Source organism: Atta cephalotes, assembly GCF_000143395.1.
Source record: "Atta cephalotes unplaced genomic scaffold scaffold00015, whole genome shotgun sequence".
Lineage (NCBI taxonomy): Eukaryota > Metazoa > Arthropoda > Insecta > Hymenoptera > Formicidae > Atta > Atta cephalotes.
The window spans coordinates 3,341,414-3,355,176 of NW_012130079.1; the positions used below are offsets into that span (position 1 = coordinate 3,341,414).

Here is a 13,763-nt window from a genome sequence, read left to right on the forward strand (position 1 = left end):
AGAGAAGAAGAGAGAGAAGAGAGAGAGAGAGAGAGAGAGAGAGAGAGAGAGAAGGGGAGAGGAAGAGTTTACCGAAACAACTAGCAACACGGTTCTGGTTAGAGAATTAATAGCCTTATGTTAGGGTTATCTTGATTATGACGCTATATCCATGATTCAATTAATTAATGCATAAATACCAGTTCTAAGACGAGACGTCACTATAACTATGATGCAAAATAGAAAAAATATCTACAGAATATTGTGAAATTCGCGAATCAAAATATTATCAAAAAATTTAAAAAATTAAGTAAAAAAGTTATTTTGATTTTAAGCAATAATTTGTGAAATAATAAAGCTTTAAGTAACTGCGTTTAGATAGACTACGTTTAAGTTCTTATAACTCAAACACACTACTTGAAAAAAAAATATACACATAACTTTATAATATTCTTTACTTAATTTTTCGAAAATTTTCTTGCTGTGATATTTTGATTCTCGAATTTCGTAACACTCGGTATTTTTTCGTTTATATTGCTGAAAATTCATATCTACCGCCAACATATCGCATCTTTTGAAAGCGTTTTAGTATCCAAATATATTTTCTTTCTCAACGTTCCTTCGGGAAAAATCTGTTTGCCGTATTCTCCGCTGTTATTCTTAGTATGAGTTTCTCAGTCGCAATATACCGTTTTTTTAGTATTCAAGTTACAAATATTATACTGCATAACCTTCTCCCGAGATATGTATACGCGTGACTCATGCGCAATTTTTTTAAAACGACAATCTCAATTTCGACATAACAAAATTGCGGACGTCGGAACAGGTTGGGAATTTTTTAAACCGTCGCCATTTTTATGCTCTTTGAAGCATAAAATGTCCAAGTCTGGCAACGGAGAAAGCCGAGTACCCGCATAAATTATGCATCCGGAAGGGTGAAATTCTCTGCTGTGCAAACTTTGGGCTTGCTACGTTCTCGACGCTGAGAATCGTATTTGTAAAATTCAACTGATATTAATGAGCAAAGCCGACCCCAGTGCTTAAGAAGAATGTTCTTATGTTGCAATATTTCGCGAGATAGAACCAAACGATATACCGTAGACGGGTTCATCACAATCGTATATTGTAATATTAATATTATCAAAAACATTTTACTTCAGTAAATATATTTACCAGTAGCAAATACATTAAATATACATTAATTCAGAAACATTAATTCCCTTTTTAGTCTCACGATTCATCCTTTTCTTATTTGTTCTCGCGTTATCGTTATGTCTGTCAAAGCCTGTAAATAGCTAAATATTGATTTTCACGATTTTTGGTCGGTTAAAATGCGCTGTAGTATTGTACTCTCTGTTAACAGTTAACAGTAACAAATTGTAATTAATCGTAACGGTTTATGATACAATGTTCATTTCTTGACTCGTGTAATTAAAATTAATTATGGCTGTTTGTAGCGGAGCGGACAACGCAGGAGTTAATTAATTGCTCGCAATGTATTGTTCCACCGCATTGAGTAAGTCTTCATGGCTCTTCTCGTACCTTTGCTTGTCAAAAGATCCTTTCTTCTTTGTCCGACTTTTATGTCAGACCCTTACATCGGAAATGTTCTCAAATTGTGTCTCATGAAGACTTGAATTCTAAACGCTATATCAAACAGTTGCTCGACGTTGCCACAATAAAACGTAATTGTTATAAAATATCTCACGGAAATTAAATATCAGATAAGTTTATTGCGATCAAAACGGGCGACATTCTATAATTACGAAAGTTTTGAGAGTTTTTATAATTTTTTAATCGAATATCCGTGACGATTCATTATTCAAAAAATTCGGTGAGGAGTTTTAATATAATCAGAGTTCACTTCACTTCTGTCTGACGTCAAAGTTTTCTGGCATTATAATTTTTCACGCTTAATGCAACAAACTTTACTTGACGCGCAGGTGTGTAGTATTCAAGGATCTCTTCCGTAAAACTTCCTAACCCGGTAACACCGACGTGCGTTAACATTTTGTAAATAAGAAGTTGTCACCATCATTCATCCGGTCGGCTATTCACCATACGGAATATGGAACCTTCCATCTTCCGAATAAAATTATTACCAATAAAAGTAATAAAGAAAATGAAACATAAGAATATAAAAGAATAAACAACGCATATATGTAAGTAAATACAAAAATTAAAAAATGAAAGAAAATATAATTTAATAATAAAACAATTTCTGTTAGCATCTTTGAGATATTGTATATATTTCAATTTTTTTAATAGGACATCTAATGTATATTTATGTTATCGTTATGTAATATATTATTTTGCTGTGATCTTGAGAGGACCTAAATGTAAAACGAAAATATCGAAAACGTAGATTTATCGAGCTTGTGAAAAAGCTTGATTGAAAAACACTGTTCAACGATATTGCATTTGCAACCAATGCAGTATTTTCTAGTAAAACTCCATCAATTGAAATACAAAATATCCTCATCATTATAAACATTTTGAAAGAATTCTGAGTAAACTTAACATAAAAGAAAATTGTAAAATGTAGATCTTTTAAGAGAAAGTTATTTTAGAAAGTCGTACGATACCAGCTGCGCAAACAATAGCATGCCAAAAGTTCGCGGCACGAAAATTACTAAGTTACGTTCGTCGAAGTAAATTCAACTGATTATGAGGGCATTATAGATGATCGTTCTAACTGACATCGCGATATATAACATTGACTATATCTAGCGAAAGTAATTATCGTAGTATTACAGAAAGCTACGGACGATGTTCTGTATGTCAAAGTTTCAAAGTTTATTCAACGGGGATCCTGAGAGAAGCGTTAATTGTAGTTAGCAAGAAAATGTACGTTTCAATTGGCTTTTAACTTCCACAAATGTAGGTGCATATAGGTGAATGCACTTTATCGCTCGGTTACGGTTTCCGTTATTCGGTTTACGCTAATTGGAAGGTATCATATAAAAAATAAGTTAAACCATGAAATTTGAAAAAAAAACCGGATTGTATAAGTTGTGTAGCTGGCAATATAAAACTTTGCATTTAAAAAAAAAATGATTGAAGTAAAATTTAATATCACACGCCATTCAGGAAAAATAGCTTAAAATATTTCTTCGAAATTTTAAACTTGATTTACTCGGAACTGCTAGTTGATGGGTTAAATTACTTTTACATAATACTGTTCGATAAAGTTGTATGATTCGAAAGGATAAATCGACCATTGACACATCGGTGGAAATAGCAAATGAATATACCATTGCAGTCAAAATAAAATATAAAAAAATGCAAAAAAATCACTTTATCATTTAATGCAGGGGCGCTCGTCAATTTTACTCGCGCGACCATCACGGACGAGTGACTCGGCGAAGCTTTTCGCGTCATCCCACACTGTACCACACAAAATTTCCCATGGAAATTATTTTCGATAACGCCCTGACGTTTAACGGCTGAAACGCGCGGTATTACGAGCGGCTCATACACGTTTCATCGGGCATAAGCCACCGTAGCTTTGAACAGAAGCGCGACAATCAAGGGACATACCGTCCTAACAGAGAATAAATAAAAAATCATTTATAGAGTTTCATATTCCGTAGTACTCTATAATGCAGGTGCCAAATAGAATGTCAAATTAAGTAATAAAAAACATTTTTTTCTTGTGTTGATGTTATGGAGAGAGAAAGAGAGAAGTAATAACAATTTTATCTAAAACTCTAAATTATTAATATTTTATACTTTGCACATTAATTTTGTAATATAAAAATAATTTCCTGAATATTTACTAAATTCTATAATATGATCTTTAAACAACTATAAAATTTATATATAAATTTAATATTCTCAGATAACTTTCATCTTCTCGTCTACAGCTTGTAATATTTTTTATCGCTTATATAATATATTTATCAGTTGTATCAAAAAGAAATTAATAATTTCCCAGAAATGATATTATCGTCTCGGGATACATTTATCAACTTGCTTCATATTTTCCGCGGAATTTTATATTTCACATATAAAGGCAGTAAATTTGGGCTGACACCTAGGCGGAAAGTGTCCTTAGTGCGTCCTCGGTCGGACGCGCCGCCGTTGTCAGCCAACTTTATCGTGAAGGTGCAATTTATTGTAGAAATTATTTCTCATCGCACGCATGCACGGAGACTGACAATTACATTTTTCTACCGTCTGACCATGAGCTGTCCCTTCGACCATCGCATCATGTACGCGGAATGTCGCCTTCGTCTCGTTCACTTTGTTCCGTTCGCGGATCCGAGAAGCGTAATGTTATATGCATTGGGATGCATGCGTGACATCGATCTGCGAGAAGAACCAAGAGGATGGTCGAACGGGATGATGGAGAAAAAAAAGTGCCAATGCGCGAAAGAAAGGAACGGCACACACAGAAAGGGGGATAAATTGTACAGGCGACGCGGATTTATTCGAGCGCGATACGTTACCGTGATACGTGATGCGACTCGGCGTGAATCGACGAGCTTGCGATACTTTTGAGCGACGACGCCACTTTCGCTCGACAGACAATGCGTATATTCTCGCGATTTGACGAGGGAATCGGTAGTAGTGGCGGTGGTTGAAAATCATTGGGAAGAGAAAAGAAAAAGAGAGATGAAGAATGGATGTGGGAAAAGAGGAGGGGGAGGGGAGAGAGAGAGAGAGAGAGAGACTCTTCCTCACAGTAGGATGAACTGGCTCTAATTCGTCGATGGTAGTTATCAAGCTGGATGGTGCCTGACAGTTTACGTGAATACGCGACGAATTTAAAATAAAACCGCGCCGTGATAAATTCCATATCTGCGTTCCGACGCGATGCTATAAGCGACTGACATATTCCGCTGCAGTTGAATATCGTTTTTTCGATCTCTCCTCCATTGTCTACAATTCAGAGAGTATCCATATAATGTAGAGATTATTTCCACTTCGTATTGTATTTCAATGATAAATCCTTTCCTCAATTTGGGATCGATTTTTTTCGACGAATATACATATTTAAAGAGACATTGTTTAGCACAATTTTCCTCATTATTATACTTGTTCTTCGTTCTTTACTTACAACTTTATTATCATATTATTAGTTATATTCTTTATGTTCTTGCTCAGTTTTTGTCGTTATCTTTATTTCATTTATTTTATTTTATGTACTTTTTTTGGATATAGGTATTTCTTTTTATATCATTCATTTGTAAATCTATATTTTTGTTATTTGCGCTTTTTTTTATTGAATATCTTATTCATTTATCTGGCTATATTTTTAGATGGCTTTCCCCACAATGATAAACGCTTTACCTCTATTTATTATAGTTTTCGGATAAAATCTCAAACCATGTTAAAGTATAATAATAATATTAGTTGAACGCAATTTTAATTCCAGCGAAAGCTCATGAAAAATTTAATATCAATATTTAATATCATGTAAAATCTGTTAGACTTCAATATTTATTGATTATATTTTTTTTCTGCTTGCAGGTGATTTTTCGCTGCACATATATCCGGTGGAACTCGAGGACGACGGCACGTATCAATGTCAGGCTTCGCCGACAAACGACGGACAGCCGGCTTTACGATCGAGATTTGCCAAGCTGAGCGTACTAGTACCACCGCAAAAGCCGAAGATCTTACAGGGTGACTTCCTCGTCACCACCGAAGATCGCGAGCTGGTGATCGAATGTATAAGCAGCGCCGGAAAACCACCGGCGGAGGCAAGTATCTTTTCCTCTTTCCGTATCTTTGTCAACGCATATATATGTATATACACACATATATACCAATAGGATTACCCGAGATTAGACCGGATTAATAGTCGTGAAAGCAGCCCCCGGCGATTGCATCTGGAAACTTCGTGGATATCCTTTGGCAATGGGCAGTACGTTGCCTCGAAGATTATGCTCGATTGATTTTACCTTTAGCCATATCTCCCTTAATCATGTCATTTCCGAATGTCTCTTGTTGTACATGTAAATCCATCATATTGTTAATCTCAATTCTAAACGAAAAATAAATAAACATATAATCGAGTTCATTTGGTAGCATATTTAAAAATACTAAAACTTATGTAAATTGCAAGTTTCAACGTATATATATATATATATATATATATATATATATATATATATATATAGAAATATATTAAAAAATTTTATTTGCACATTAATTTTGACGCGTGACTTTTATATATGTCCTTAGTAATTGTATTTATTATTGTTTAACGTTAAGAGTCAATCATTATTTGAAAAATAAACTCAGTTTATACACTACATTTCTTTGATGAATATATCAACGTAATGTGTGAAATATATGTATATCAAAACTTTATGCTATACCTAATAATATCTAAAGTTATATGGCATCGTATTATACGTGATAATATATCTTAACGTGACTCTATACATATAAACTGAGTTACAGTTACGGATCCGTCATAAAACAGGATGAACATATCCACATATCAAATCCCCTTATTTGCGGTAGATTGCTGCGCAGAAATATAAGAAGTATTTTTCTCTCAATTAACCTTCTCAATTTATGTCATATCGGTGGAACGTGATTCAAAGTTGTTTTTATCACGTGGAAATAAACAGACAATATTATTCAATATCAAATTAAGATTCACTGAAGGGCTTTCGTGTCGCATGGATTTTAATTGAAATCGATAATATGAAGAATAAGTTTATTATTCCTGCTGATTGATTGAATAAAAAGCGGGAACTCAAACATGGGGCACGCTTGGTAAATAGTACCGAATCTGAACCAGGGCTGAAGTCATGGGTTGCACTTCTTGCTGCGAAGTCCACTCAGCAGAACGCGTGGTTCCGCGCAACAAAAACAACTTTGAATCACGCTTGGTGAGTCTGAGATTTATGTGGGTTACCTATGTCCCTACACAGTCAGCCCGTCAGTTAATACTGATTGCTCTTGCAATTCCACCCCTTCCGAACTTATAAAATATGAACATATAAAACACGTTTGACACGTAATATGCGTATTCAGATAAATAAAGTACGAGCTTGTGAGGAACAAGTTAGTTGAATTAGGAAAAGAAAGAAAGAATCATATAATTCTGAATTTTACATTCTATAATACAAGCTGTACGGATGTAAATTAGCGTCGTTAAATGTTATTGTTTTTGCACTCAATATTATGAGTAATAATAACTTGATAATATACGAGAGCATTTTTCATGTTAAGGCAAATATTTTAACCGTAATAATCGCAATAACGTAATATGATACGCTATGATACAATTATCCTTGTGTAAAATATCATTAAAGAGAATGGATAAAATGCTTTGATATATTACACTCAGTCCAAAGTGACTGCTTTACAGAGACACATGTAACACCAGGAAAAAGTTCTCGTTAACTTCATGAGCCTGCAAGATGTGTTTCCATAATATTCGTGACAAAAGGAAGTTTATCCTTATATAAAAGAGCTTAAACTTAATGACTGCTATGGAGATAAGGGTTTTCCATTACACTAATGTACCGCCTACGGATTTCATACGGCGCGCTTTATTTTCATTCATTACATAGCAAAAGTTCGGCTATGCCGACCTAACAACATCGGAAGTTATCACGGCTGCATAACTTTCCATTACAATTGCACGCTAAGAATTTCTTTCTCGCAAGATAATAAGTACAGGGTGCTCCAAATCTACTTATTCAACAATTCTCTTTCATACAAAATTGTATTGGTCTACACTGAAAAAAAATTGATTGCTGCAACAATTTAGATAGTAAAATATGGCATAGCATTTTTATATGGCTGCAATCAGCCTATCGAAATCATATACTGACATTGCGGATAGACTAACGTAACTAAAAATTTGCTGCTACAATCAAAAGCTAGTTGTTGCAACCATATAAAAATACTATGCCATATTTTACTAAATATATTTTTCTAAATTGTTGTAGCAATCAATCTTTTTTTTCAGTGTCGATTTATTTAATGCGCAAATATTTTAATTTCGAAAGATTTTTGCAAGACACTTGTAAGAAAACAAATTTCTTTCGAGTATGTCTATTTAAAATTTTCAAAGTATTTATTTTTTTTCATTTGAATCTTAGCCATCTGTTACATATTATAAAAAAGTAAGAAATAAATAAAATAATTTATTACCGTAACCGAGTAGTTCATTAAAAGTTACGAAATGCATGTCCAATATATTTTAAATATTAAAATAATCCAAGAACGCGAATTTGTCAAGCACGAATTTTATCCTCAGATAAATATACGATCCCGACGTTCACTGTCGTTAATGTTAAATCCGGAAGCAGCCAGTTAATCGACAACTGTCGAAGAATTTAATGAAATTTGTTTCTCGATCGCTCGCAAACGCATGCTTTTTAATTAAAATTATGCAAATCCACGATTAATGGCGCGATCGGAGAATCGACACGCGAGTAATGATCACAGAATATTTAAACACGAAAAAATATCCATTTTGAATGTATTCCCGCAGCATACAAAAAGAATACATTAAATCATAGAGTGATTAAAATGGTCGACTGCAATCTGATAGAATATTGAACCACATAATCGTACAGAAGTTTCATAATTTCAGCAGAATATTAATGATCAAAATAAATGGCATCGCGATTCTCAGAGAAATAATTTAATGTGGCTTTTGTAATGTTAACTATATTGTACGTGTATATTAGTTATGTATCATGTAAATCTTTCTTAAAAACTAGGTTCACAATTTGTGATGCATCAAATCGCGCAAATCCGTGAAAAGTATCATATTTTACAAGAGCTTAATTTTCACATTATTCATTACCACGAAACCACATTTTGCGTACCCATTAATTAAATCAATATTCTCCGGTGTTACAAATATTATTACGGAAATAGGCTATGCACAACATCCGAATTTCAATCATTTGAATAATCTCATTATATACGGAATTCTCATCCAACCGCTATTTCAATCGTTTTATGGAAAGTTCCATAAGGTGCTAATGGCTGCAACTATAGGTATCTATGTATCGAAATTCATGAATGAAAAAAGCACGATAAAAAAAAAGCGATGACTAGCAAAAACTAGCAAAGAGAAATGATACATGAATAATAAAAAATAATTTTTAAAAATCTGTTCTCTCCATGAAGTAACAATCATTTTTACAATGATGAATAAACTATTATATTTTGAGTAAAATAACGATCATATTTTTAATATATTTATTTAATGTAATAATCATTATACATATAATTATATAAACTATAAATATTATACTAAATTATTCGTCACAATTATTTGTTACAATTTTACTACTCTTTTAGCTTTATTAAAATTATTCATTTTACGCAGGATTTTAAATTCATTTTTCGGCAGTAGTACTTTTCATAAATTTTCGTTAATTACGTTATTATTGCACCCGGTTCTGTTCAATTAAACAATAGACTACCTACATAATCGATCATTGACGTGATTCAACATTATCCGCTCACGGAGCGGAAAAATGGAGCGAAAGCTACTCGCAAAATTTCGATGCATTGTTGTATCAGTGAAAGCGTTAGAGCAAGAACGAAAGAGTTGCTAATCACGCGATATCGTGCGTATAGTTCGTGCGGTTTCATCATTAGATCACTTTTCTTCGCGTATCGTGTGCAGTATTATTAGAACATGAAAAATAAAATGTATAAGGTGTCATAAAATATAATAAACGAAAGTTAGTCACAGAAATACATGATACATTTCAATCTCCAATGTATTCAAAATCTAGACATTTCTAACAGACTTTTATCGCAAAAACCGAAATTTTTTTACATTAAATGTCTATCTAGAAAATACGCGTTTTTTTTTTGGCGACAGATTCAAATTGGCGAAAATCTGTTATCGGTTTATAAGCTCCCGTAGGCGACCATGAATGATTACATCCGAACTGTCCTGAAGCATATTTATATTTGATTTTTATTTACTCTTGTTTTTTTTTGTATCATTGGAATTTTTTTTAATGTTTGCGACGACTTAAATAAATATCCCATTATCGAAATTTGCAAATCTATTTCTAAAAATGTATTTACAATTTTTTAAAGCTGTATATTTCAAAGAAGATGAAAATAAATTTTCAATCATATATCTTTATCTTGTTTATCATATTCGAAAATATCAATAAATGTATATATCATTAAAATTCAATAAAATCTAATTTGATTTAATTCATATTACGTTAAAAATTGTATTAAAATATAATACATACATTTTTAATTTATATTATAATAAAAAATTAAAATATATTAGATGTCTTTTTAAAAAACCAATAGAGAGTACGATTATATAAATGCATCATATTTTGCGCTAAAATAAAATAGTATCAAGAAAGATTAATTAAATATTCGATAATTCTTTTTATAGAATTCGCTTGTTCTTCATTTTTCTCTCTGCTTATTGTGCTTCGCGTATTGTAAAGTTTACGGAGATGAATAAAACAGAAGGATTTTCACGAAATAATTTTCACAAAGTCGAGTAACTGTGAAGTTGTCTTCGTCGCGCGTATAATTTTGAGATTAATATTAAACAGCGTCTAATAATTGTTCCCGTAACACGTAACTATCTACTTGCCACGATTCTCTCACAATTGTTTAAATTATTGTATTTCGTCATGTACACTTTCATTCTAATATTTCTCTCCTCCTATCTCACCCTTTTCGTCTTCTTGACAACATCAAAGTTTTAAGACTTCCTATCGCATTGCCGCCACAATTCGCAAGATACCTCAAGTTTCCTTAAGGCAAGATTTTAATATTACTTTTAGAGTATCAAATGTACTATTATTCTCTTCATTCATATTGCATTCAGAAAATGTACAAAATATATTTATATTCATATTAACATTTAAATTATCTAGCGGACAAGAATAATTTGTCAAATTATTGTGATTAATTCAGCCTGAGAAATCTCGGGACTCTGTTCGCGTGATAAAATCGAAGGAAACATTTAATAAATGCAGATCTCTCGATTTTACGACTTAATGTACAAGCCATCTCGTTCCCTCTGAGATGCTCGGTCGGGCGACGTGCTAAGCCGTTGCAGATATTGCTGAATCTATCGCGGCCTTATCAGCCTTCATTAGGCGAATCGCACGAAAGAAAAAAAGAAGAGAAAAAGCAAGTGAGAGAAAGAGAGAGAGAGAGAGAGAGAGAGAGAACTAGTGCAATTCTGCTAGAAATTCAGAGTCACCACAGTCGAATGCAGCTCTCGCCATAATCCGATTTTGCGTCTCTCTTCTTTCCTGGATCGCGCCCTCTCTCGCGCGTTCCTCCCGTTTGCTTTTCAACTGATAACTAGTAATTAAACAGCTCCAACAACGGAATAGGGCATTTACTCATGCAATTCCTATCCCCGTCTCCGCCTTTCTTTAGCATCCTCTCTCTCTCTCTCTCTCTCTCTCTCTCTCTCTCTCTCTATTTCTCTATTATTACTACTACTAATACCACTACTAACACCTTCTCTTCACCCGGCCGCACCGCTTATTCTACATCCCGTAACTCCACTTTCAGAGCTATTGTCCATCGTGCGAATGGTCCATGCGGGGGTGACGGGATGGGGGCACGTGGATGCCCACGGGAAATTATTAGTTGTGAATCTATTCATCTTACCAGAGAAAACCGCTACGGGATATCCTGATACGATTCTCAATATGCTTCGTAATAAAGCTGGACGCGCGCGCCTCGAAATTTCTAGCCCGGAGGGCAACCAGCTGCGCGTGTATTTCTGCCATTCTCAACCAGAAAATGCGAAATGCACGCTTTAATACCGTGAAAATGTAAAAACTGAATATCGGATGATTAAGCGAGCGGGAAAGTGGGATGAACGTTCGATGGAGATTAGCTCTGGAGCTTCTGTTTATTATTGAAATATAAAATAAAGATTTGAAATAAAAACGGGATTACGTCGTAATCATGATTTTGCGACAAATGATACTTTTTTCGTGGAGCGCATATACTGTTACAGACATATTAACACAACTTTTTTAATCCATTTCTATTTTTAAGTCTTTAAACGTTTCAGTTTTTTCGGAAATTACGGATTCTGCCTTTAAAAGCAACGAGTTCCATGAAACTTAATTATATTATGAGTTTTATGAGGCTATATATTTTACGAGAAATTTTTAAGAGAAAGGATAAAAATCCGAATGCTCCGATTTTTCGCTCCTTTAGGCAAATGCACTTTGCACAGCAATTTCATTCGTACTCGTGACACAATAGTAAATGGTACTGCACCGCGAGACCGCAGAACTCCTAATTAGAACGGACGAGATCGATTTCCTGCGGAGGTAGTTAGAAAAGCGACTAAACGAACCTGCTTTACAAGAAGGCGTCAACGGAAAGCATATTCGATTCAGCGCTGATTGCATGAAAGAAGACAAGCTCGTAAATCGTATGTCGATTTCCGATATTTCTCACATTTAAAAAGATCTTCATATATATTTATGAAATTGTATCACGCGCTACATCCGATATACTATGATTTTACCATTATGCTATGTGTGTAGAAAATTGACAAGCATCGCATATTCAAACTTGAAGCGAAAAATAGAACCAACTAATATCGTAACATTTTTTATCTTGCAAAATATATTTGGAAGTTATTATTGTAGAAATTTAGAATACTTTTTCTGAGAAATAATAATGATGATGATTTTTTTTTAAGAATTTAAAGAATGCATAATCAACTCAATATATAATTATTTCTAACATTTTGTACCAGATATTCTAATTAAACATCTTAATATTTCCTCGCATTTTCATTGTACCTACATATAGAAGTGATGTAAGATTGCAAATATTAATACATTGTATGAATTTCATTAATAAATATTATATTAGATTGCATGTTGCTGATTAATCAGCAAAAAAACAAAATTATCGGAGTAATCGCGAAACGCTTTGAAAAACAAAATACCTGTATCCGATAGATATCTGTTGGCTCGCGTGAAATTGCAATAATATGTTTATGCGGTAAAAATCGTGCGAAAAGTACATAAATCGTGAGATACAGGACAATACCATAGATAATGGCGACACTGTATGGGAAATGGGAATACGATTATTCTAGTGATCCCTATAACACAGCGAACGCGGAAGGACGCTGCGGCACTTGCAGCCCGGAGATCTCATATCGATAACAAACAGCAGGAACTCTCGCATGAGGTGTCTAATTAGAGCCGATAAGCTTGATTTCCGCGACACGCACGCACATACGTGCGCAATTGTGTTTGAACAGGTCCGGCAGAACAATCATGTTACGGCATTATGCACGGAAATTCGTTCGCAACTTCATTAATTGATCGTTGCAAATCGTATCTCTCTCAACAATTCCGAGGCTATCGGTTTTTATCCATGAACAACATTGTGAAAATTTTGAAATACAGTTTGTGAAATTCACAAAAGCTGATATTGATTAAATTTTCGAAATTTTCCAACTATTTTGATCGGAATACGTTAAAGAAAATTTATTATTCTAAATTATTCTAAATAAATAAATTAATAGAAATAATTTTACTTTCGGTCAAAGCGAATCTCTTAATACTTAATAATACTAAATGCAAATTTATGCAAATATATTTCAGTTTCATAGACTGCGCGCCGATAAGATTTGTTCGATTCGAAACACAGTCATACTTCAACTGAAGCTGAAGAAATTAATATCTTAAATTAAATTGATTTTCCATTTAATTTCCATTTAATTTCCGTTCATTTTAATTCATCCATATTATTCCAAATAATTATTTAAGATGTATATATAATATGTTACAATAATGTTGAAAACTTGC

At 33.4% G+C, this 13,763-nt stretch overlaps 1 protein-coding gene across 1 annotated transcript in view; it reads left to right on the plus strand.

Moving 5' to 3' along the window:
- Positions 1-13,763, plus strand: part of LOC105618061 (irregular chiasm C-roughest protein-like) — a 128,325-nt gene that overhangs the window by 94,740 nt on the left and 19,822 nt on the right. The window contains exon 3 of the mRNA XM_012199599.1: positions 5,455-5,687. Within this exon, the coding sequence (XP_012054989.1) occupies positions 5,455-5,687 (233 nt within the window). The remainder of the gene's footprint in view (positions 1-5,454; positions 5,688-13,763) is intronic.